This window comes from Nuphar pumila, chromosome 15, assembly GCF_984573655.1.
Source record: "Nuphar pumila chromosome 15, dmNupPumi1.hap1.1, whole genome shotgun sequence".
NCBI lineage: Eukaryota > Viridiplantae > Streptophyta > Magnoliopsida > Nymphaeales > Nymphaeaceae > Nuphar > Nuphar pumila.
Window position 1 is genome coordinate 90,429,836 of NC_143263.1, and position 24,356 is coordinate 90,454,191.

The 24,356-nt window shown below is 37.9% G+C and overlaps 1 protein-coding gene and 1 pseudogene across 1 annotated transcript in view; one reads left to right on the forward strand and one right to left on the reverse strand.

The window, feature by feature from the left end:
* Positions 1-240: 240 nt before the first annotated feature.
* Positions 241-2,154, forward strand: LOC149815969 (putative pentatricopeptide repeat-containing protein At5g59200, chloroplastic pseudogene; annotated as a pseudogene).
* Positions 2,155-3,419: 1,265 nt separating this feature from the next.
* LOC149815970 (folate-sensitive fragile site protein) overlaps positions 3,420-24,356 on the reverse strand; it is a 77,734-nt gene continuing 56,797 nt past the window's right edge. The window contains exon 11 of the mRNA XM_089988443.1: positions 3,420-3,791. Coding sequence (XP_089844569.1) covers positions 3,685-3,791 — 107 coding nt within the window. The 3' untranslated portion in view covers positions 3,420-3,684. The remainder of the gene's footprint in view (positions 3,792-24,356) is intronic.

Sequence of the window (24,356 nt, forward strand, 5' to 3'; positions counted from 1 at the left end):
GATTCATTGACATTCCTACAACTCTCTTTGACCCACGACGCCTTTCTCACTGAAGAGCTTTTTCTTGTGATGTCTTCTCACATACTAGCCGTTGGGACACTCCCGCCAGCCCCTGTTTTAAGAACCTCCTCACCGCCCCTAACATCAACAGCAGCAGCAACAAAAAGAGATCCACAGAGGGGAAGCATCTCGCTTCCCTCTTGCAGGGATGCAAATCCCTCGCCCAACTCTCCCAAATCCATGCGCGAATCATCTGACCCTCTGCTCTTCAAGCTCATCAGGTTCTGCACCTCCAGAGTATCCACCGAGTGCGTACTCGGTGGATACTCTGGAGGTGCAGAACCTGATGAGCTTGAAGAGCAGAAGGTCAGATGATTCCCTCGGTGGATACTCTGGAGGTGCAGAACCTGATGAGCTTGAAGAGCAGAAGGTCAGATGATTCGCTTCCAGGGTCTTCCAGCAGATCGAACGCCCCAACGCTTACGTCTACACCACCATCGTCGACGGCCACGTCACTGGTGGAGCGATCCGCTGAAGAAGCGAACCCCTTCGTCGTTTCGGCAGTTCTCAAGGCGTGCACGTTGGGGACGAGGCTGCGCGAGGGCCGAGAGGTCCATTCTCGCGCATTGAAGCTCGGGATGGATTCCGATCAGTTTGTGGCGATGAAACTCATCGACATGTATGCAGGTTGTGGTTGTTTGAAAGATGGGTACCAAGTGTTTGATAAAATGCCTCAGAAGGATGTGGTTTCATGGACCACCATAATTTCTGGGTACATCAAGCGCGGTTCGATCGATGATGCACGCTCCATTTTCAACAGCATGCCGAGAAAGGATGCTGTTAGCTGGACGGCGATGATTGACGGGTACACCCCGCATGGAGGTGCATGCAAGGCATTGGCGCTATTCAGAAGCATGCAGATGGAGAGTGTGAAACCCAATGAAGTCACTATCGTTTGCGTACTATCTGCTTGTTCGCAGTTGGGAGCCTTAGAGCTTGGAAGATGTGTTCATTCTTACATGCGTAATAACAAGATCAAGCTGAATGTGCATGTTGGTAGCGCACTTATTGATATGTATGCCAAATGTGGAAGCCTCGAAGAGGCGCATCAAGTGTTTGACGAAATGGGTGACAAAGATGTTGTGGCTTGGAATGCGATGATTGCAGGGCTCGCCATGCACGGGCATTGTGATGAAGCACTCGAACTATTGGCAGGAATGTGCAAGCAAGGCTTGCAACCAACGCATGTCAGCTTTGTCACAATTCTGCGCATGGTTTGGTTGACACAGGGTGAGATATTCAATTCCATGTCCAAGGATTATGGGCTAGAACCGCAAATCGAACACTATGGTTGCATGGTTGACCTTCTTGGCCGTGTTGGCCGCTTGTAAGAGGCGCACGAGCTCATCAAAAGCATGCGAGTTAAGCCTGATAATATCATCTGGGGAGCACTTCTTAGTGCATGTAGGATTCATGCCAACACTTCTCTAGGAGAACGCATAGCAAAGTTCATGGTCGATGAGGGACTTGCTGATTCTGGCACATATGTTCTTTTGAACATTTACTCATCTGCTAATAGATGGGAAGAAGCTGTGGGCCTGAGAGCGAAGATGAAAGACCAAGGGATCCTGAAGGAACCAGGATGCAGCTCAATTGAGGTGAACAATGAAATACATGAGTTCATTCTAGGGGACCTCAGACATCCTAGACACAAGGAGATATATGCTATGCTGGAGGAATTGAACGTGACCTTGAAGTCGCACGGGTACGTAGCTGCTACGGATTCGGTATTACACGACATAGAAGAAGGGGAAAAAGAGCATGCATTGTTAATCCATAGCGAGAGGCTAGCAATTTCTTTTGGGCTAATTTCAACAGAGCCAGGGACAACAATAAGAGTGGTGAAGAACCTCAGTGTTTGCAACGATTGCCACACAATCATCAAGATGATCTCAAAGATCACCGGTCGCAGAATCATTGTTCAGGACAGGAACAGGTTCCACCATTTTGAGGAGGGTTCCTGCTCATGCGGTGATTACTGGTAAATTATAGTATATTTTTTTTATTTTTTAGAAAATATTCAACCTGTGACCTTTGTTTCCATTTTCAATGCGGCAAGGAAGAACAAAACAAAAAGTTTTAATTATTAAAAAGCTCTTGTTGATACCGGCAGCAGAAAATTAAAGGAAAATTTTGCATTATATATATATATATATATATATATATATATATATATATATATTTAAATTTCATACATTGCTTGTACATCTCAGAACACAAGCACATTTGGAGATGAGAAAATGCTAGGAAAAATGCAAGTCGGAAAAGAAAAGTGGCAACTTTCCCATTTGTTCTAAACAATAGATAAAAAAATTTAAAGGAAAAGTTTTGTATTTGCCATTATTTAGTTTTGAGGACAGCCCTCACCCTAATCAAAACACTTACAACCCAATTTTTTTCATGTCACACAAACAAAGAATTTTTTATAAAGAAAAGTTCTCATTGGAAAAATTTTCTTTTCCTATGGCATTTTTATCACTTCCAAGTATAAGGTAGAATTAGACTCGCATCTTCTTTATGAAAAACAACTTTTTTGGCATCCTTACCCAAATCCAAATATTCTAGAATGATCTGAACAGGGAACATCACCCAATGATCTCAAAAATATTTATTTTCAGCTAAAATATGAACACATAAACAAGTGGAGGATTGTAAAGCTTAGCAATAAAGTTATAAATCATGGATTATGACCCGCCGACAAATGAACTTCTCCATCCACTAATTTGACTACCAAAGGAAAGTTGCATGTTTGTTCTATCTGTATAGGATAATAGAAAACTTTCTTTATTCTTGTTTTTGATATTTATCGAGGGGAAACCCCAGTTCAGGTGGTAGACTCAGGGGAGATTAACACTATGCTGTATGTCCCACCTCCAAGCAGTTAAAGCCCCTCACTGCCCCCCTTGCCCAGCAGGGAGCCTGCTGCTTCGGCTTTAAGGCAAAAGGTGCTCACCAAGCCGACCCACCTAGCCAGGTTGGATTGACATCCCTAACTTGAACAAATACTTGCGTGAGAATAATACTCTGCTCAAAGTAAGTCCCACTTGAGTCTGTAGTCATGACTCAAAATTGGGTCTTAACCAAGCCCCAATCATTTAATGCACATAACCAGTCAATTGAAAACTAATGTTGCATAAAATCCACAGGAAATCAAAGCTCAAATCACATATTGTCTATAGAAGGGATTCAAGAATTCCCAGTGAACCTTTTCCTATGAAACCAGGAAAACTCTCTCTCAATTATTTTGCTTTAGAGACTGAATTAGCTCACAGCCCCGTTTGGACTTATACTGGATTGGGAACCAAGTTAGCAAAAGAACTGTTAGGTAAATTTCAAAATAAGTCTGCAATTGGAAACAAACCAAGAAAAAAGATGTGATTTCATTCCATATACATAAGTACTAATCCTCTAACACGGTTCTGTGTAAAAATTCAATTCTAGAGTACAAATTCCGGATTTACCTACAGCTCTAAAGAGATTGCCACACTTCACGGATCCAATTATCAATCCAGGTCTGCTTGCCTGTGACCTGCTCTAATTGGGTTCACCAAACTGATCATGATGAACAGCAAGATTGCAGCATGTGGTTCAAGGATACTTGCTCTGGCCAGATGTTCACTCTATTCAGTTGGGATTGCCGTGTTCTTCTGGAAACATTCCTTCAAGATACTCATCAAAACTATCATCACCATCATCTTTTCCGTCATGTCTTGAAGTTGACTCCTTCCTTGCTGTTCATGCCACAAATACATACAATTAAGGGGGGAATGGAATGCAGCTTTTGAAGTTAGCAGAAAGAGGTCACGGAGCATGATTTCAAAATGATGACGTCCTATATGGTGAACAAACTCTGGTTCCACAACCAAGCAAAACTTTTCACCATCTTTTGATAAAAAAATGCTGTTTTCATTATTTTATATCACTACATCACAAAATGCCGACCCCAATTGTTTTGGGATGAAGGCGTAGTTGTTGTTGTTGTACATCACAAAATGCCAGTCTTCAGAAAAAACCAAAAAAAAAAAGACTGCAGAAGTTGTTACGCTATCTCAGGTCGTCGCTAGTTAGTACCTGGACAGATAAAATTGGGATCTAACCTGAATATTAGCACAGTCAAATGACTGAACTCATTGCACACAAAATCAGGCATCATCAATCGATTGAGATGAATTTCAAGCTAGTCCCCCCAAAGCTAGTTAAAATCAGAAGGTATGCAACTACTAACCAAAGCCAAACTGGCTACCTTAGCCAACTATGGAAGATTCAACGGACAGATTCAACAGAACAACAATGAACAACTAAAAGGAGCTAGGACAGAGCAGGTGGCAGGAAGAAACATAGATGCCTCATCAAGATGCACGAACTATCAATATACATCTTAGCTCTTACTGATGCACATCACAGGCTGACAGCCCTATCTGATTTATAGAAAGCAAGTAAACAAAGAAGACACTTAAAAAAAGCAAAATCAAATAATTTTCCTTGAGAGCTCACGCAATCAGGATAAATTCCATAAATATGTACCAAGAAATTGCTCTCATGAAGAAAATTGACAAAATTATTTCAGCACATTCATTTGTGAATAAATCACTAGATTTAGTTGGAGCAACTCTTTTTTATCTGGAATTGACTGTTGCAAGCTTTCTATAGTTTACAACTATGCGCTTTTTTTGCTAATTTTCTGGGAAATTTTCCTAGTACTAGTAAACCCATTTGTGTATGCATGCACCCGACCAAGAAAGTATGTATGCGTGCATTAGGTCAACAGTTTCATAGCTTTAAGCATTTCTGCATATGCGCTTCATTCATTGATAATATATGCAACATCAAGAACCATATCACTTTCTAGGTGGTGGACCATATCGCACACTGAAGTGATAAAAAAGAGGTTATCAAACAATGGGCCTAGGGAACGTCAGACCAATTTACCAGTTAAATCTTGACCCAGTTAGGAATAACCATAAACATAGACCAATAACTTTGCTTGACAAGGTAATCAGATGTTCTGACCTTCAATTACTTTGATCCAGAACTATTACAGTGGAGCCACAGCAAGAAACAGTAAAACACGTGCTTAGAACATATGGGCTCTTTGACCTTTACAAGGTAGTAGGGGTGGCAATCGGGTCGGGTTGGCGGGTTGGCGGGTCGGGTTGGCGTGTCAGCATACCTCAACCCAAACCCGACCCGTTTATTAAACGGGTCGGCTGTGGCAAACACGAACCCGACCCGTTTAATAAACGGGTAACCCGACACGACCCGCCAACCCATTTAATAAATGGGTTGGGTAAACGGGTTTTCAGGTTCGCGGGTCAGGTTGGCGGGTTGACGGATTGGGTTGGCAGGTAGGCAGGTTGGCGGGTTGACGGGTCGGGCAGACAGGTTGGCGGGTCGGGTTGGTGGGTTGACCCACCCGCCTAACCCGTTTATTAAACGGGTCAGCCGGGTTGGCATACCCCCAACCCGAACCCGACCTGTTTAATAAACGGGTTACGCGGGTCGACCCGTTTATTAAACGGGTTGGCTTAAGCCCAACCCGAACCCGCCTAAGAGGCGGGTTGGCGGGTCGTGTCAGAAATTGCCACCACTACAAGGTAGTGCCTGAATTATGTCAAGAGTGCAGAATTACTTCTAATCCATGTAGCCAGGCATCAAGTATGACAACTCTCTGCATATGGACACACGTATGCATACAGGCATCAAGTTAGGAATGGCAAATCACACATTACACTCATTCACAACAAAAACGTGTTACACCCCTATTGTACAAGCTACTCACCAAAGCTTATGGTTATTCATAGAGAATTGATCAAAGTAATAAACTCTTAGCTTTAGGTTCATAAAGAAATTTTTTTCCAATCTAATATGTTTAGACTGTCACACGGATACTCCATTTTTATGTCCACATCATATCCTTTTCTGTGATAATCATATTGATAACTTCATAAAGATGGACATTGCCCTGTATTTTCAGCCATATCTATGTGACAGGTTTAGACCCTTCACCAGAATTATGAAAACCGAAATAAACAAAATATCTCATATTATAACACTTTCAAATTATATAAGTTACAAAAATAAAATATTAAAACAATATTATTTCTTCTATAAGAACATCTTTTTCTCTAATAGAACGAACATTATTTAGTTTGACTCAATATATCATAAACAAAGTTCTCATTTTATCAAACTTCAAGACAAATGAAGTCATTCATCCCTATAAAAAAACAGCTAGAGACCCCTACATGCTGAAGCATGAAGTATATGAAGTACGGGGTGTTTATGTATTATCTAAGCTAGATTTTATATTATTACCTTTTCCTGAAATAGTTTACTGATGAGTAAATATAAGCACATGTTTCTAACTCACAGATCATGTCACTAGCGATGGAGGACTACTGCACAAGAGGTTCCACAAGACCATGACCATTATGCAGGCTTTGGGCAGTGGATTTTGACCAAAAGTAAAGAATCCAGTGTAATGAAACGAGAAAGAGAATGCCTCTTATGGGCTAACAAGAACACAATATCAAAGAACACAAAGACCACTTAAGGGTCAACACAAAAAACACATGCACATAGGCCACTTATGGGCCAAGAACACACTAAAAAATATAGGATTTTATATATCAAGATGGTTGAGAAAGCAATGAATTTACCAGAAGAGGAATACCCTTATTTATACACAACCAAGGCCACATAGAGCCCTTGGGACACTCCCCAATGGCTAGAAATAGAGCCATTGGAGAGGTCCCAACGACTCTATGTAAGAATTACATAGATGCCCTAAAAACAAACTAAAATCCTAGTTTGTACAAAAAAGAAATAAAGGACTATTGTGCCCCTAATGGGCACAACCTATTACAAAACAGTGAAAAGACAAAAATACCCCTAATGGGTATTTACTTATTACAATGATACAGTGTGTGTGTGTATCAGTGTTGTGAAAAGCGTTGAGGCGTAGCAAGGCGCTCCACCAAAAACCGAGGCGAGGCGTAAGCCTCGAGGCGTAAAGCGTAAGCCTAAAAAAAAATTTGAAAACTTAAAAAATATTATAAAAAATATCTAAAAATACAAATAAATAAAGAAATGCTTTATTGATTAAATAACAATTAATAAGAAATAGAAAATCCCAAATAAGTACTAAAAAATATGAGATTAACATATAAAAGTAACTAAAACCTGATTACATAACAGGAAAATATATGAGAATAACAAAAAAAAGTTAAAATATACTAATAAACTGATTACATAACTGAAATAACTGGAAAATATATGAGATTAACCAACAAAAGTTAAAAATATGAGATTATTTTAAAAATATGAGATTAACATATAAAAGTAACTAAAAAACTGATTACATAACTGGAAAACATATGAGATTAATCAACAAAAGTTAAAATATATTAAGAAACTGGTGAGTTGTGGAGCCTGATTCAGAGTTTTTGCCCTTACAGAAGGGGGGGCTCCCCCTCCCCCTCCCCCCCCTCAGCGTGGGTCCAAGGGGGGCCGCCCCTGGCGGGGGGTTATAGGGGGGCAGCCCCCCCCCCCCCCCCCCCCCCCCGAAGAATTTTTTTTCTTGTGCTTATGTTTGGGACCTAATTTCTTATGGATCAAACCCGATTTGTTTAGGTTTAGGGTTGTCGCCCTTGCCTAACAAAAACTAATTACATAACTGAAATAACTAAAAAAATATGAGATTAACCAACAAAAGTTAAAATATACTAAAAAACTAATACTCGTTTACAATAGAACAACATAGAAAGACAAACTATAAGTTTCATCGATAGTTGAAACATAAGAATCATTTGGGTTAATATGACATTCGGATAGTATGGACTCATATGGAAATAAGCACTCGAATCAAGAATCCAAAAAGTCTTACCGGTATCAATAATGTGGATACGGTCGCACCAGAGAGGGAAGAGGCTTGACTTTTGAGCATTGGTTGTAGGACCTCCATGAGTTGTACAAGTGATATTAAGCCAACGCTTTTGGAGCTTTCATCTACATCATTCCTTTCAAAAGATATCCCTACAGAGGCCACTTTCTTTTCATCTTTTCGATCTTCTCTTTTCCTCTTTGGGCAAAATGGCTTTATGTGACTCGGCTCATTGCAAAAGTGGCTTATTATTTTACCACTCTTCTTGTATTCATAGTCATTTCTTCTATCACTATTTCAACTTCTCCCATAGTTATTGATGTTTCTCTCAAAGTGAAGAGGCTTATAAGCCCTTGTGTGGTTTTCGAGCATTGACATAGCAAGCACTGATTCTTTGTCTTTGATGGATAAGGGTTTCTTTAATCTATTCTCTTTCATAGTTAGTTCCTCTAGTGTTTCAACTATGGAAGGAACACCTCTAAGAAGAAGAGTCAATTTAGTCCCTTCAAATTTAGGTCTAAGCTCATTAACAAATTAGTAGAAATGCTCTGTTTTGATTTGATTTTCACAGAGTTCTACATCTTGAGGGCAATGTCACTTAGGCTCTAAAAGAGCCAATTCAACCCAAAGAAGAGAAAGAGCATTATAATATTTCCTAATGCTCATTTCTTCTTGGGTCGTGGTTCTAACTTTATTTTGTACATTACATACATGAGCTATGTCCTTTCGACAATGCATATCCCTAATGCTCATTTTTTCTTGGGTCATGGTTCTAACTTTATTTTGTACATTACATACATGAGCAATGTCCTTTAGACAATGCATATCCTTAAGATACTTCCATGCATTACTAGTAAAATCAAATTTTACCAAACTCAAACACTTCTTGATGTCAACACTATTGATGAGCCATCCTCCATCCTATTCATATTTTCTCGTATTCAGCAACGGATTTAGACATTCCATCTTCTTGAAGTGCTACTTCCTTGCCATTCTCAATCTTGGTAAACATAAGCTTAGGTTCTCTTTCAGTACCATCAACCAAACCCCACATGTAATATCATGTATTTTTCCATGATTTTTAAAATCGAAAAATATAACTTTTGAATTTTATATCTATAAAATTGATAAAATCATAGAAAAATATATTAAAATATAGGTGACATCCGTCTGGGCGCTTAGTTATCATAGGCACTAGGCAGAGCCTAGGCGGTGAGCCCCCTAAAAAGCCTAGACGAGAACTAGGCGGTACCCCCAAATAAAAAAAACAAAACATACAAATTTGTAAACAAACTACTAAAATTAATAACAAACATGTATACAACATAAAATCAATCAACAATAAGTAATAGCAGAACAAAATATGTCGTTGAACAATATAAGACAATTATATTAAATAACTTGCTCAATACATTGACATTTAACATTTACCATTTAACAACACAATACATTTAACTAAACATAGAGTTCAAAAACATATGTCCATATATTAAAGTCATCTTCATTCTTCAATAGCAAACTTCATTTCAACAATTTCCTTCGTTTATTGCATCGTTTAGTGGCTTGAGATAATGATGTCGGGTCATCTTCATCTTCTGAATCAGGGACCATCTCTGGCAATTTCTGTCCCACAAATATAGCATGTACTTGTGCATTTCTCTCATCATCTCCTCTAAGACTAGTAAGAACAACAACAACTACGCCTTCGTCCCAAAACAATTGGGGTCGGCGATATGAACCAAAAAAGAAAATCATTCTGAGTCTTCTACATGAATCATTCTCCTTCAATCATTTCTATCCAATGCCATGTCCTCAGTGAGGTTCAAAGCATTCATATCCTTTCCTATCATCTCCATCCAAGTCTTCCTAGGCCTACCCCAACCTCTTTTAAATAATATATTTTCACATTTCTCCATCCTTCTAATTGGAGCATCATTAGGCCTTCGCCGAATATGTCCAAACCACCGTAAACAATTATCTCTCATCTTATTTTCAATGGGTGCAACGCCTACCTTCTTACGTATCTCCTCGTTCTGAATCTTATCTTTTATTGTATTTTCACACATTCATCTAAGCATACGAATCTCAGCTACACTCATTTTTTTAATATGATGTCTCTTGGCAGCCCAGCATTCCATACCATATAGTAAAGCGGGCCTAATAGTCGTCCTATAAAACTTTCCCTTCAACCGCAATGGCATTCTACGATCGCGCAACACTCCAGTTGCACTTTTTCATTTCATTCACCCAACCTTTATCCTATGATTTACATCTCCATCAATTTCTCCATACTCTTGAATGATAAATCCCAAATATTTGAAACAATCATCCACCGGTATTTCTTGCTCACTAAGCTTCACTACACTCCCATCACTACTTCGTTGCTTACTAAACCGACATTCCATATATTCTCTCTTACTCTTACTCAACTTAAAACCTCTTGCTTCCAATGTTTGTCTCCATAATTCTAACTTAGCATTAACCCCAGCTCTAGACTCATCAATCAAAACAATATCATCAGCAAACAACATACACCACGGCACATTTTCTTGAATTGATCTCGTAAGCTCATCCATCACTATAGCAAATAGGAAAGGGCTTAAAGCAGATCCTTGATGTAACCCAACCGTTATAGGAAAATTGGTTGTCACCCCTCCACAAGTGCGGACATTGGTTACTACTCCTTCATACATATCTTTAATTATACTAATGTACTTGAGAGAAACACCTTTTTTCATCATTGTCCACCAAAGAACGTCGCTAGTGTTAAAATGTATCTTCAAAACCTTGTTGTAAGTATAAATATATATACTTATATACATAGAGATACATATACATATAATATATTATATGTATATGTATCTCTATATATATAAATATATATATATATATATATATTTATACATATTTTATTTTATTTTCTTACCCGAAAAGGGTATTCTTGTAATTTCCTATCTTGTGCATATCCCATTTGGGAATATGTTGTAATTTATTTTTTTGTATTTTGTATTTCTTTTATTTTTTATTTTTTTATTTTTGTTTTAATAAAGGTGCATTGGGGGTCCCCCAATAGAGTCGTTGGGAGGGGCCCAACGGTCAGAAATGTGACCGTTGGGGGCTCCCCAACGACTCCTTTGGGAGCCCCCCCTTTGCACCTCTTTGCTTTTGTATAAATAGGGGTGTTCCCCCTTGTAATTCAGAAAACTTGAGAGACTCAAGCATTTGCTCTTTTTTATGAAATACATGCATTATTGCATGTTTGCTACTTTTACGCTTTTTGCGTATTTTGTTCAAGTGTTGTGAGAGTGTCTTCGTGCACTTCTTTTATAAAGTATTTATGCTTGTATGTGTATTGTCTCTTCATAGACATTTTCACATGGTATCAAAGCTTGGTTGGTGATAGAGGATTGTGGGATTCTCTTCTTTTCAAGTGCCTCGAAAAACGTGCCTTCAGATCTTTGGAGGTTGAAGTGGTGGATCTTGCTTCTCAAATATTTTAGAAGGATCTTGCGCAAGCTAGCATTTGAAATATTGTGTTGGTACGCCCTTTCTCTCTTTCTCTTTACTTCATAATGGGCGAAAAAGAGTCTCATTTTACTCTTCGCTTCAAATTAAATGGATCCAACTATCATGTTTGGGTTGGAAACATGGAGGCTCACATAAAAGGGAATGGGCTATGGGGTTATGTGCAAGGCACAATTCCGGAACCGGAACCCAAAATAAATGTGGTAAACGGAAGTGAAATCAAGATTCTTGAAGGAGAAGAAAGGGTTAAAGCTTTTGAAGAGTATTCTAAGAAGCACGATAATGGGAAATGAAGAATTTCAAGATTCTTTCTTGGTTCTTTTCATCCGTTGAAACTAAGATTAATGCCAACATTATTAAGTTCAAAAAGGAATCGGAAGCTTGGCATTATCTTGAGAAAATGTATACATCGAGGGATCTATCTCATAAGTATTATCTTCAAAAGAAGGCTCTTTCTCTTACTCAAGGAGAAATGACTATTAGGGAATATTTTGCCGATCTTTCCTCCATTTGGGATGAGCTTGCCATGCTTGAACCAAAATGGAGTGGAGAGGCAATTGAACTCCGTCACAAGCAACTTGAAGAAGATCGGTTCTTCAATTTTTTGAATGGGCTAAGGCCCGAATTTGAGCAAATAAGGTCTTCTCTTCTATCCTCATTTACTCCTCCCTCTCTTGAAGATGTACTCACCAAATTAAGTGGTGAGGAGACTCGTATGTGTTTATGTAAATAAGGATCAAGTGTTCTTGTGGTTCCTTGTAATCATGAAGAAAGCAATGAGGTCAATGTCGTATCAAGACCCGAGAACAATGTAAAAACCTATCGTCCCCCTCATTTTAAACCACAAAATCAAGGTGAAAATGGTGGGCAAAGAGGAAAAAGGGACTATAGCAAAAAAAATTGTCATTTTTGTAAAGAACCCGAACATATCAAACCCATATGTCCCAAATGAAAAAAACTTCTCGCAATGGCTACCACCGGTTTACTACAAAAGGAGGATGCTTCATCAAGTAGGTCACGCTCTATAAATCAAATAGTGGAAGCCCTTCAACCTCTCCTCAAGGGAGCTACCTCCGGTGCCGCCGTGTCTACTTCATCTTTTCCAAGTAAAGTCTCTTGGTTTTTGGACTCCGGTGCATCTTTTCATATGTCCCCAAACATGTTTTCACTTTCCGATTACTCAAAAAATGTTTCTCCCTCTTTTGTTTCCACTGCGGATGGAACCTCTCTTGAAATTAAAGGAATAGGTAATTTTGAAACTCAAGATTTTTTTATTCCAAAAATTAGATTTATACCTAAACTAAACTTAAACCTTCTCTCTATTTCTCAACTCTCGGACCATGGTTGCGATATTAAATTCTCTTGTGATAAATGTTTAATACAGGATCGTCGGTCCGGGAAATTGATTGGGGAAGGCTTTAGAAAAGGAGACTTATACTATATGGAATCTCTTCAAGTTCCAAAATCTTTTTGTAATGTGGCCCAAAACAAAGATATAAATGTGTGGCACAAAAGACTTGGTCATCCTAATATCACCAAGTTGTCTTATTTACATTTTGCAAAAGACCTATGTAAAAGTTCATTTTCTTGTAATGATTGTATTCTCGGAAAAAATGCAAAGTTTACCTTTTGAGCAAAGAACTATGTTCTCTTCTAAAACTTTCGAAATTGTTCATTCGGGTGTTTGGGGACCCGCACCTGTTGCTTCAAAAGGTGGCTTTTCTTATTATGTCATTTTTGTGGATGATTTTTCCAGATATTCGTGGATCTATTTTCTTAAGTTCAAACATGAAGTTTTTTCGTGTTTTAAAACCTTCCATTCAATGATCAAGAATCAATTCAACAGTAATATAAAGATATTTAGGAGTGATTCTGGAGGGAAATATCTCTCCAATCAATTTAAAGAATATCTTGAGGATCATGAAATTGTCCATCAAAGGTCTTGTCCTAAAACTCCTCAACAGAAAGGGTTGGCCGAAAGAAAACATAGGCACATCATTGAGACCACTAAGACCCTTCTTATTTCCCAAAACATTCCTAAAAACTTTTGGGCAGAAGCAGCTCTTGCTTCTGTTTATCTGATAAATCGTTTACCATCTAGGATATTAGGAAAAATATCCCCTTTTGAGATTTTATATAAGCTTGAACCTGATTATAGTAGGTTACGAGTTTTTGGGTGTAAGTGTTTTATACTTACGGATAAGAATGACAAACTCTCTACCAAGGCTATCCCTTGCGCCTTTCTTGGATATTCCGAAACTCAAAAAGGGTTTCATTGTTATGATCTTCGAGATGATAAGTTATATGTCTCTAGAAATGTAACTTTTTTAGAAAATGAAAGTGGTTTTGAAAAAAATGTTTCTTAACAAGAAAATTTTGATTATTCCTTTCTTTTTGACTTATTGTCTAGTAATGATGATATATCTAGTGATGATGATGTATCATCAAACCATAATGAGGAAAATGATGGTGATGTTGGTGAACATAACTCACTCAATTAACAAGAAAGTAGAATTTCAAGTGATCCAATAACCTACTCTCGTAGAAACCAAGATACCTTTAGAAGTGCTATTGACCAATATAGTGAGCTTGTTCCTACTCTCGATCACCGAAGATCTTAAAGGAATAGGAGACCTCCAACTCGTTTTGTTTCTTTTGATTCTTTCTCACCCCGATATAGGGCTTGTCTTAGTGCCATTCACTCTTATTTTGAACCAAGGAATTTTGAAGAAGCTAAAAAATGTATAGAATGGCAAGAAGCTATGCAAAATGAACTGAATGCCCTTAAAATGACTGAAACTTGGGATTTCCAAACTCTACCCATAGGAAAGAAAACTATAGGTTGTCGATGGGTTTTTAAGGTTAAAACTAAGAGCGACGGATCTCTGGAAAGGTATAAAGCTCTCTTAGTTGCAAAAGGGTATGGGCAAGAGTATGGAATTGATTATGAAGAAACTTTTGCTCCTGTAGTCTGAATGGTTACAGTTAGATGTCTTATTACTATTGCATCTATTAAAAATTGGAACATTTTTCAAATGGATGTGAAAAATGTTTTTTAAAATGGTGATCTTAATGAAGAAGTGTATATGGATGCTCCACCAGGCATGAAGATTCCTAAAGATAAAGTTCTCCGTCTTCGAAAGGCCCTCTAAGGTTTGAAACAGGCCCCCAAAGCCTGGTATGACAGGTTTACCAGTGTAATGCTGGAAAATGGTTTTTCCTCATGTTATACTGACAATGCTCTATTTACTAGAAAATCTAATGCAGGTATTGTGATACTATTACTCTATGTTGATGACATGTTAATTACAGGTGATGATGTTCAAGGAGTCAAGGGTATTAAGTCCATCTTGACTTCAAAATTTGAGATGCCAGACTTGGGTTTTCTGACATATTTTCTTGGAATTGAGGTTGCCTATTCGCAACGTGGTTATTTTCTATCCCAATCTAAACTTGCTTGTGAGATTATTGACAGATCAGGAATTTCTGATGACAAAGTATGCGAAACTCCTGAAGTTGTGAGAGCAAAAATGAAGATTGACGACGGTGTTCCTCTAACTGATCATATTCCTTACAGGCAGTTGGTAGGTTCTTTAATGTACCTTAGCATTACTCGACCTGATTTGTCACATGCTACACACATCGCCAGTCAATTTCAGCATGCTCCTACAACCGTTCATATGAGTGTTGTCCTTCGCATCATCAAATATTTGAAGGGAACAATGAATAAGGGAGTATTTCTATCTTCTTCTTCTGAATTAAAATTACTTGCTTATACTGACTCAGATTGGGGAGGTGACCCTAGTAACTGTCACTCCACCACTGGCTTTTGTGTTTTCTTAGGTGAGTCTCTGATCTCATGGCGATGCAAAAAGCAACAAAAGGTCTCTTTGTCATCCATTGAAGCTGAATATAGAGTCATGGCATCTACCACCATGGAAATTGTATAGATTCGACGCCTTTGGGAAGATATGGAAGTGTTTATTAGAGAACCAACAAAGCTATGCTGTGACAATAAAAGTGCAATTTATATTGCCAAGAATCACACCTTTTACGAGCGAACAAAGCATATAGAAATGGACTGTCATTATGTCAGAGAAGAATATTTGAAGAAGGTCATTGATCTACCATACGTGACGTCTGAGTATCAACTTGCAAACTTCTTCACAAAAGCACTATGTTCGCCCAGATTTCATTTCCTTCTTGACAAACTTGTGGTTATCGCACCGTAAGTTTGAGGGGGGGTGTTAAAATGTATCTTCAAAACCTTGTTGTAAGTATAAATATATATACTTATATACATAGAGATACATATACATATAATATATTATATGTATATGTATCTCTACGTATATAAATATATATATTTATACATATTTTATTTTATTTTCTTACCCGAAAAGGGTATTCTTGTAATTTCCTATCTTGCGCATATCCCATTTGGGAATATGTTGTAATTTATTTTTTGTATTTTGTATTTCTTTTATTTTTTTATTTTTGTTTTCATAAAGGTGCATTGGGGGTCCCCCAATAGAGTCGTTGGGGGCTCCCCAACGACCCCTTTGGGAGCCCCCCCTTTGCACCTCTTTGCTTTTGTATAAATAGGGGTGTTCCCCCTTGTAATTCAGAAAGCTTGAGAGTCTCAAGCATTTGCTCCTTTTTATGAAATATATGCATTATTGCATGTTTGCTACTTTTACGCTTTTTGTGTATTTTGTTCAAGTGTTGTGAGAGTGTCTTCGTGCACTTCTTTTATAAAGTATTTATGCTTGTATGTGTATTGTCTCTTCATAGACATTTTCACAGCTAGGTACTCTATCGTATGCCTTCTCCAAATCAATAAAAACCATATGCAAATCTTTGTTCCTCTCTCTATATCTCTCAATAAGTTGTCTAAGAAGATGTATAGCTTCCATAGTTGATCTTCCAAGCATAAAACCAAATTGATTCTCAGATATCATGACAACCTTTCTCAACCTAGACTCAATCACCCTCTCCCAAAGTTTCATAGTATGACTCATGAGTTTTATACCACGATAGTTTGTGTAATCTTGTATATCACCCTTATTCATATATAGAGGCACCAAAGTACTCTTCCTCCACTCATTAGGCATCTTATTTGTTCGCCAAATCTAGTTAAAAAGATTTGTCAACCATTCTAAACCTTTCTCTTTCAAGCATTTTCAAGCCTCGATAGGTATACCATCGGGGCCAACTGCCCTTCTTGATTTCATTTTCTTCAAAGCCTCTGCAAGGAATGTTAAACATAAATATCTGAAGGAATGCTATGTGTACATAATTTCACAGTGGAGTTGATATGCCCCACAACATGTCATTTAAATCTATACAATTACAAAAGTTACACTTCACTATTCCTTTGAGAGACATCTCTAAGTCAACCGGTGTACAATATTTCAATGCAGGATCTTTTGAGAGGCATCTTCCAAGACCTCAACCCTCCATCGACCTTCGAGAACACGAATTAATAAATCTAATCACTATAAAGATCTAAGGCATGTCACATAATTCATATCGTGTTTATCCTTAATATAGGCCCACTCCCATGTTGGATTTCCATGCTGGATCACTTGATCTTCGCTTGAAGTTTTGCATATCTTCCAAATTTGGAAATGTTGAGCTTGGAGTGGACCCGCTAGCACTTGCAGAAGAAGTCACTTTCATCATTGTTCTAAAAAATGATAAGAATCAAGTAATGTGTTCGATCAATGATATGGAAAACAATTGAATAAGCAAAGCAAACAACCATCAACAAATTGCGAATAATTTAAAAATAATCAGCGAGTGACAGAGAGATTAAGCGAGAGAGGTGAGTGACAGAGAGAGAGAGAGAGAGACCAAGCGAGAGAGAAAGGTGAGTGACAGAGAGAGATCGAGCGAGAGAGAAAGGCGAGTGAGAGAGAGAGAGACCGAGCGAGAGAGGCGAGTGACAGAGAGAGAGAGAGACCGAGCGAGAGAGGCGAGTGAGAGAGAGAGACCGAGCAAGAGAGAGACCGAGCAAGAGAGAGAGAGAGAGGCGAGTGACAGAGAGAGAGACCGAGTGAGAGAGAGAGCATACCTTTTTTTCTTTGAAACTACTTCGTCGTTCCCTAAGAGAGTCGAATGTGAAAAGAAAAGGAAAACGGGCCCCCCTTTTATAGTCGTTGACACTTGGTGAACGATTATAAATCGCCTAGGCATCCTAGGCAGAAAATTAGGGCCCCAACACCCAAACTGCAGCGCCCAGGCGGTGGGGCTACGCCCAGGCCGCCTAGGGGTCGCCTTTGACAACCATGTCTGGGCTTGGCCCAAAGCCCACTGACAAGAGCTAAATGAGTTATCTATAATTTCAAAAAATTTCAGTTTTTAACCATTAAATTCGAGCAAAAATCAAGTTGAATTCAGGCAAAATTCAGTTATGATCACCATTAGATCCGCCTCAGAATGTAGATCGCGTTGGCGACCTGTTTTTCCGAAATCATATTTCGATTGGCCCAAAAAATGCATTTTTCAAAAATGACCGACCTCTATGTTTGACATTTTTTCTTGATTGGATCGAACTGGATCCGCTCCATTTGATCCAAGTTAATATGGATCTGGACTCAGTCTAGGATCCATATTGACTAGGATCTGGTCCAGGTTGGATCCTTGTAGATTTAGACATGGATTTGGATCTCAGATCCAAATTTGGATCCGAAATCCATCCATGGCAATTTTAAAACTACTTTGAATTTAAAGTTTTAAAATCAACTTTTAAATACAATAAGGATGAGGCAGAATTCTACCTGGTCGCCACCCTCCAGAATATTCTTTTTGGATAGTAAATTAAATAATAAAAAATAATTAACAAATTAAATAAAATCTAGAAGATAAGATAGAGTTCTACATGTAGTAGAACTCTACCTAATTAAAGGATAGATCTAGAGGGGACGTCACCCCCTCTTTAGAACCAATAACAATATATAAAAGGGGCTAGGATCTCCCTCTCTCTAGAATTCGTATTCTAGAGAGAGAGAGAAATAAGAGAGCAAAAAACATGTGGAGAAAAAGAAAAGAGAAAAGAAAGAAATGAAGGAGAAGAAGAAGAAAATACTTTTTCTTCAAGCATCCATCAATTTTTCTATCTTTTTTTCACGCTACCAATCAAGGTATGGGTTTCTCTCTAAATTCGCTCGGGAAAGGAAATTGTGTAAATCGATTTTAGCATGAGTTTGTTGGGGAAAAGGAAAATCTGATTTCATGTATGTATGTATGTATATATATATATAGTTTTTTTATGATGATCGATTTCCCTTATGCATCAAAATCTGAAAATATACATATCAATTTCATGGTTAGTGCATCTAAATACGTATAGGCATATACATATTTAGATTTGATGATTTTACATCTGAGAATATGCATGTCGATTTTCGATTTTCATTGTTGATGCATATCAAATATACATATGAATGTATACATTCAAATTTATCGATTTTTGTTGTCTATATTTTATTGTTTCAGACTTAACAAGTTTAGCATGCATGCATCTGAATATATTTTGTATTGTTTCAAACTTAACGAGTTTGGCTCACGCATCTGAATAATTTTTATTCAGATTTTGACAAGTTATGTACATATACATGAAAGAATGTAGCAATCTCTAACAAGTATTGTTTCTTCAACACTCACAAAGAGGACTTACGAAACAAAGGCATTCACACAAAAGAGCTCACACTCATACACAATACCCAAAAAAAGGGTATACATAAAATGAAGAACAAGATTTCATAAACTTGGGAGAGAACTCCCACAAGAACAAAGAACAAAGAATTACTTTACAAGGGGAAACAACCTCATATTTATAGAAGGGGAGAGGAGCCTCAAGGGAGTCATTGGACTCCCAACATCTTTATTAGAGCTGTTGGGAGCCCAACGGCTGCACTTTTTTGACTTGGTCAAAAAGGCCTTTTTGACTAGTCAAAAAGGTGAAGCCTAAAGGTGTCCTAAAATTGGGTTTTAAGTGAGTTCTAGTTGGGTTTAAACTAGAACTAAACTAACTAAAAGAAAGAAAAACATTACAAGGGATTAAATGAGTTGTCTATGAGATTACATATGAGATATGAGTTGTCTATAAGATTACATATTTTAACACCCCCCTCAAACTTACGGTTGGATAACCGAAAGTTTGCCTAAGAGAAAGTGAAATCTAGGAGCAGCAAGAGGCTTGGTGAAGAAATCGGCCAACTGGTATTCTGAAGCAACATAGGGAAGATTGATGGTGCCGAGCAAGAATTCCTCACGAACATAATGACAATCCATTTCTATATGCTTGGTACGTTCGTGGAACATCCGATTGCTTGCAATGTGGATAGAGCTCTTGTTGTCACAACACATGTTGGATGCTTCTGAACTTTCAACTCCCATGTCGGAAAGCAGTCGTCGAAGCCAGACTACTTTCATAGTTGTAGTAGTCATTGCTCTGTATTCAGCCTTTGTTGATGAAAAAGATACTTTTTGTTGCTTCTTACATCTCCATGAGATCAACGATTCCCCCAAGTAGACACAAAAACCTGTCGTTGAATGACGATCATTGGGATCACCTCCCCAATCTGCATCAGTATAAGCAAAAAGCTTGAGATTAGAAGAAGCAGACAAAAATAGACCCCGAGATATAGAATTTTTAATATATCTGATAATTCGCAAAACTGCTCCCTTGAAATTGATTGGCTGTATGGACAGCATGTGCAATGTCAGGTCTTGTAATGAAAAGGTATGACAAAGCCCCGACGAGTTGTCTATACGGAGTTTGGTTTTCAAGAGGTTCTCCATCGTCACTCTTCATCTTGACATTTACAACTTCTGGAGTGTCCACATGTCTTTCATCTGAAATGTCTAACCTGACAACAATATCTCAAGCAAACTTAGATTGTGTTAGCAAATATCCTCTAGAAGAATAAGCAACTTCTATACCAAGAAAGTACTTTAAGAAACCCAAATCACTCATTTCAAAGTGAGTTTTGAGAAATTTTTTAATATTGCACACTCCCTGTTTGTCACTGTCAGTGATGATCATATCGTCGACGTAGAGAAGGAGGATAATGATACCTGCATTAGAATTCTTAACAAACAAAGCAGTATCAGTAAGACAAGATTGAAAACCAAAATCAAGCATCATCTTGCTAAATTTATCATACCAAGCCTTCGGAGCTTGTTTAAGTCCATATAAGGCTTTATTTAGACGAAGAGTTTTTTTTTAAGAACATTAATTCCTGGTAGTGGATCCATGTATACTTCTTCAGTTAAACTACCATTTAGGAACGCATTCTTAACATCCATTTGATATATGGACCATTGCTTTATAGAGGCAAGGGCAATTAGGATTCTAACTGTGGTCATTCTGGCTACTGGAGCAAAGGTTTCCTCATAATCTATTCCATATTCTTGAGCGTAGCCTTGGACAACTAATCTAGCCTTAAACCGCTCAAGACTGTCATCGCTTTTAGTCTTTACTTTGTAAACCCATCGACAACCAATAGGTTTCTTGTTAGGCGGAAGTTCTTGTATAGTCCAAGTGTTTGCCTTTTCTAAGGCTTCTAATTCCATTTGCATAGCTTTTACCCATTCCGGTTGAGTTTTGGCTATAGCATAACTGGGAGGTTCTTCATAGGAGTGAATTAAGGCTATAAGGGCTTGAAATTTTGGCGAAAAAGATTTATGACACAAATTTCTCAGGAATTTTTGAGATCCTAGTAGATTTTCTTGTTGACATCTTGGGTTCTGATTCTACAGAGTATCTTTCAAGGGCACATGGTCTTTCTGAGTTTCCTCATCTAGAATATTGAATGAACTCTTGGTTATCACTAATTGGTTCAATAGGAGAAATATCACTTTGATCATCTTGCTCAACGTTACATTCTTTATTCTTTGAGACTAAATCAAATAGAAAAGAATACTCATCTGTTTCTGCAGATGCTTTGGTTTCAAATGGACTTTCATTTTCTAAGAAGGATACGTTTCTTGAGACATATAATCTGTTATCTCTAAAGTCAAAACATCTATAACCCTTTTGATGACTTGCATATCCTAAGAAGACACAAGGAATAGCTCGAGAGGAAAGCTTATAATTTTTATCTGAGAATACAAAACATTTGCACCTGAATACCCTTAACCTGGAGTAATCAGAAATTTGTTTAAGAAGCTTTTCGATCGGAGAAATATTGTTTAACGACGAAGAGGGCATCCTATTGATGAGATAAACAGCAGTTAAGGTTGCTTCAACCCAGAAAATTTTTTATACTTGATGTGATATGAGGAGGGTTCTTGTTGTCTCAATAATGTGCCTATGTTTTCTTTCAGCTAGGCCATTTTGTTGAGGAGTGTAGGGACATGACTTTTGATGTATAACTCCATATTGATTTAAATAATCTTTGAATTCCTTTTATAGGAATTCTCCTCCTGAATCGGTACGAAATATTGAAATGTCCTCTTTAAATTGATTTTTGACTATATTATGAAAGATTTTAAAATGCGAGAAGACTTCGGATTTATGTTTAGGAAAATAAATCCAAGTGTGTCATATAAAGTCATCTACAAAGATAACATAATAAACAAACCCACATTTTGATATAATTGGTACAGGACCCCAGACATCAGAATGAATCAACTCAAGTGGTCGTGTAGAAACAAAAGTTCTTTCTGGAAAAGGTAATCTTTTCATTTTTCCAAGAATACAATTTTCACATGTAAAAGTTTCAAAATTACAAAAAAAATTCATGTTCGGAAAGTGTTGAATCTTGGATATACAAGGATGTCCAAATCTTTTGTGCAAAAGATCCAAATCCAACTTTTGAACATTGCAACACAGTGTGTTCTTGGGAAAATCCAAAAAATCCATGTAGTACAAGCCTCCTTCTCTATGGCCTTCCCCAATCAGCTTCCATGACTGGTGATCCTATACTCGACAATCACGAGAGGAGAAGGAAACATTACACCCATGATCAGTTAACTGAGATACGGATAAAAGGTTTAAATTAAGTTTGGGTATATATCTAATTTTTGGAACACGAAATTTGTTTGAGTTTTGAGAAGAATTTTTAAAACATTCTATTCCCTTAATCTCAAGAGAAGTGTCGTCGGCAGTCAAAATGTTTGAACCACTTGAGTTATGATATTGAGGCAATAATTCTATGTTAGGGGTCATATGAAAAGATGCACCAAAATCAAGAAGCCAAAGAGCTTTACCTGGATCGAAGATGCTTACTGAAGAGACCGCAACTCCAGCAGATGGGGAAGCTCCTTTAAGAAGTGGTTGAAGTGCCTCCACTAGCTGAGATAATGACATGCTTCCAATAGATGTTTCTTTTGTCTCTTGCTGGGCTTCAACAGTAGCAACCTTCTTTTCATAAGGCTTCTTTAACTTTGGGCAGTACGTCTTGACGTGCCCAGGTTCACGACAATAATAACAAATTACTTCTTTTCTTTCCACCTTACTTCCATATTTCTCATCATATGTTCTTCCAAAATGTGGAGGTTTATATGGACGAGCATGATTCCCTGGTCTTGAAACAGCTAAAACTGAGTCATCATCATTTTTTGAGATTCTTTTCTTCAGTCGGTTTTCTTCCATACTCAAATCTTCAATTGTGTCTTCAGTAGAGGGAACCTTCCCTCGATGAAGAAGAGCGGACTTGGTTGTCTCAAATTCCGGTCTTAAACCATTTATTTGATTTTGGCGAAGCTCTATATCTTGTGAACAATGCCATTATGGTTCAAGGAGAGTCAATTCTTCCTATATCTTGGACAAGCTATTATAGTATTCTCTAATACTTTTATCTCCTTGAACCATATTGCGAACTTTTTCTTGAAGATTACATATATGGGCAACATCTTTAAGAGAATACATTCTCTTGAGATAGTCTCAAACATCATTAGCGTGTTCAAACTTCGCAAGGCTTGAACACTTCTTTATATCCACACTATAAATGAGCCAAGACATAATTTTGGCGTGACCCATTCTCCATTCTTTCCACTTTTTCTCATAAGTGGAAACGGCTTTAACTTTTTCTACCTCCGAAAGAGGTATTTCTTTTCCTTCTTCTTTAGCGAGCATTAGTTTAGGTTCCTCATCGGTTCCATCCACTAATCCCCATAGCCCATTTCCCCAAATGAGGTGCTTCATGATAGAAGCCCATGTTACATAGTTAGAATCATTGAATTTTATGGGCTTAATGGTGACATTATCATTGTCATCCATTTTACAAGCTTAGGAAAGGAAGAAGGAAAAAAGAAGGAAAGAAAAAGAGAGAAATACACCACCACAAGAAGCAAAAATATCTAGTCTTCCAAGCTTCCAAGGCTCCACACAACTAGCTTTTCAAAGAGGCTTCTTTTCTTTGAGAAAAACATGAATGACACGCTTCCCAATGCACAAGAACTCCAGACTGATTGCTTCTATCAACCTTGCTTTGATACCATGAAAGAATGTAGCAATCCCTAACAAGGATTGTTTCTTCAACACTCATAAAGAGGATTTACAAAACAAAGGCATTCACACAAAAGAGCTCACTCATACACAATACCCAAAAAAAGGGTATACATAAAATGAAGAACAAGATTTCATAAACTTGGGAGAGAACTCCCACAAGAACAAAGAACAAAGAATTACTTTACAAGGGGAAACAACCTCATATTCATAGAAGGGGAGAGGAGCCTCAAGGGAGTCATTGGAATATTCATAGAAGGGGAGAGGAGCCTCAAGGGAGTCATTGGACTCCCAACAGCTCTATTAGAGCTGTTGGGAGCCCAACGGCTCCCTTGGAGTTGCACCTTTTTGACTTTGTCAAAAAGGTGAAGCCTAAAGGTGTCCTAAAATTGGGTTTTAGGTGAGTTCTAGTTGGGTTTAAACTAGAAC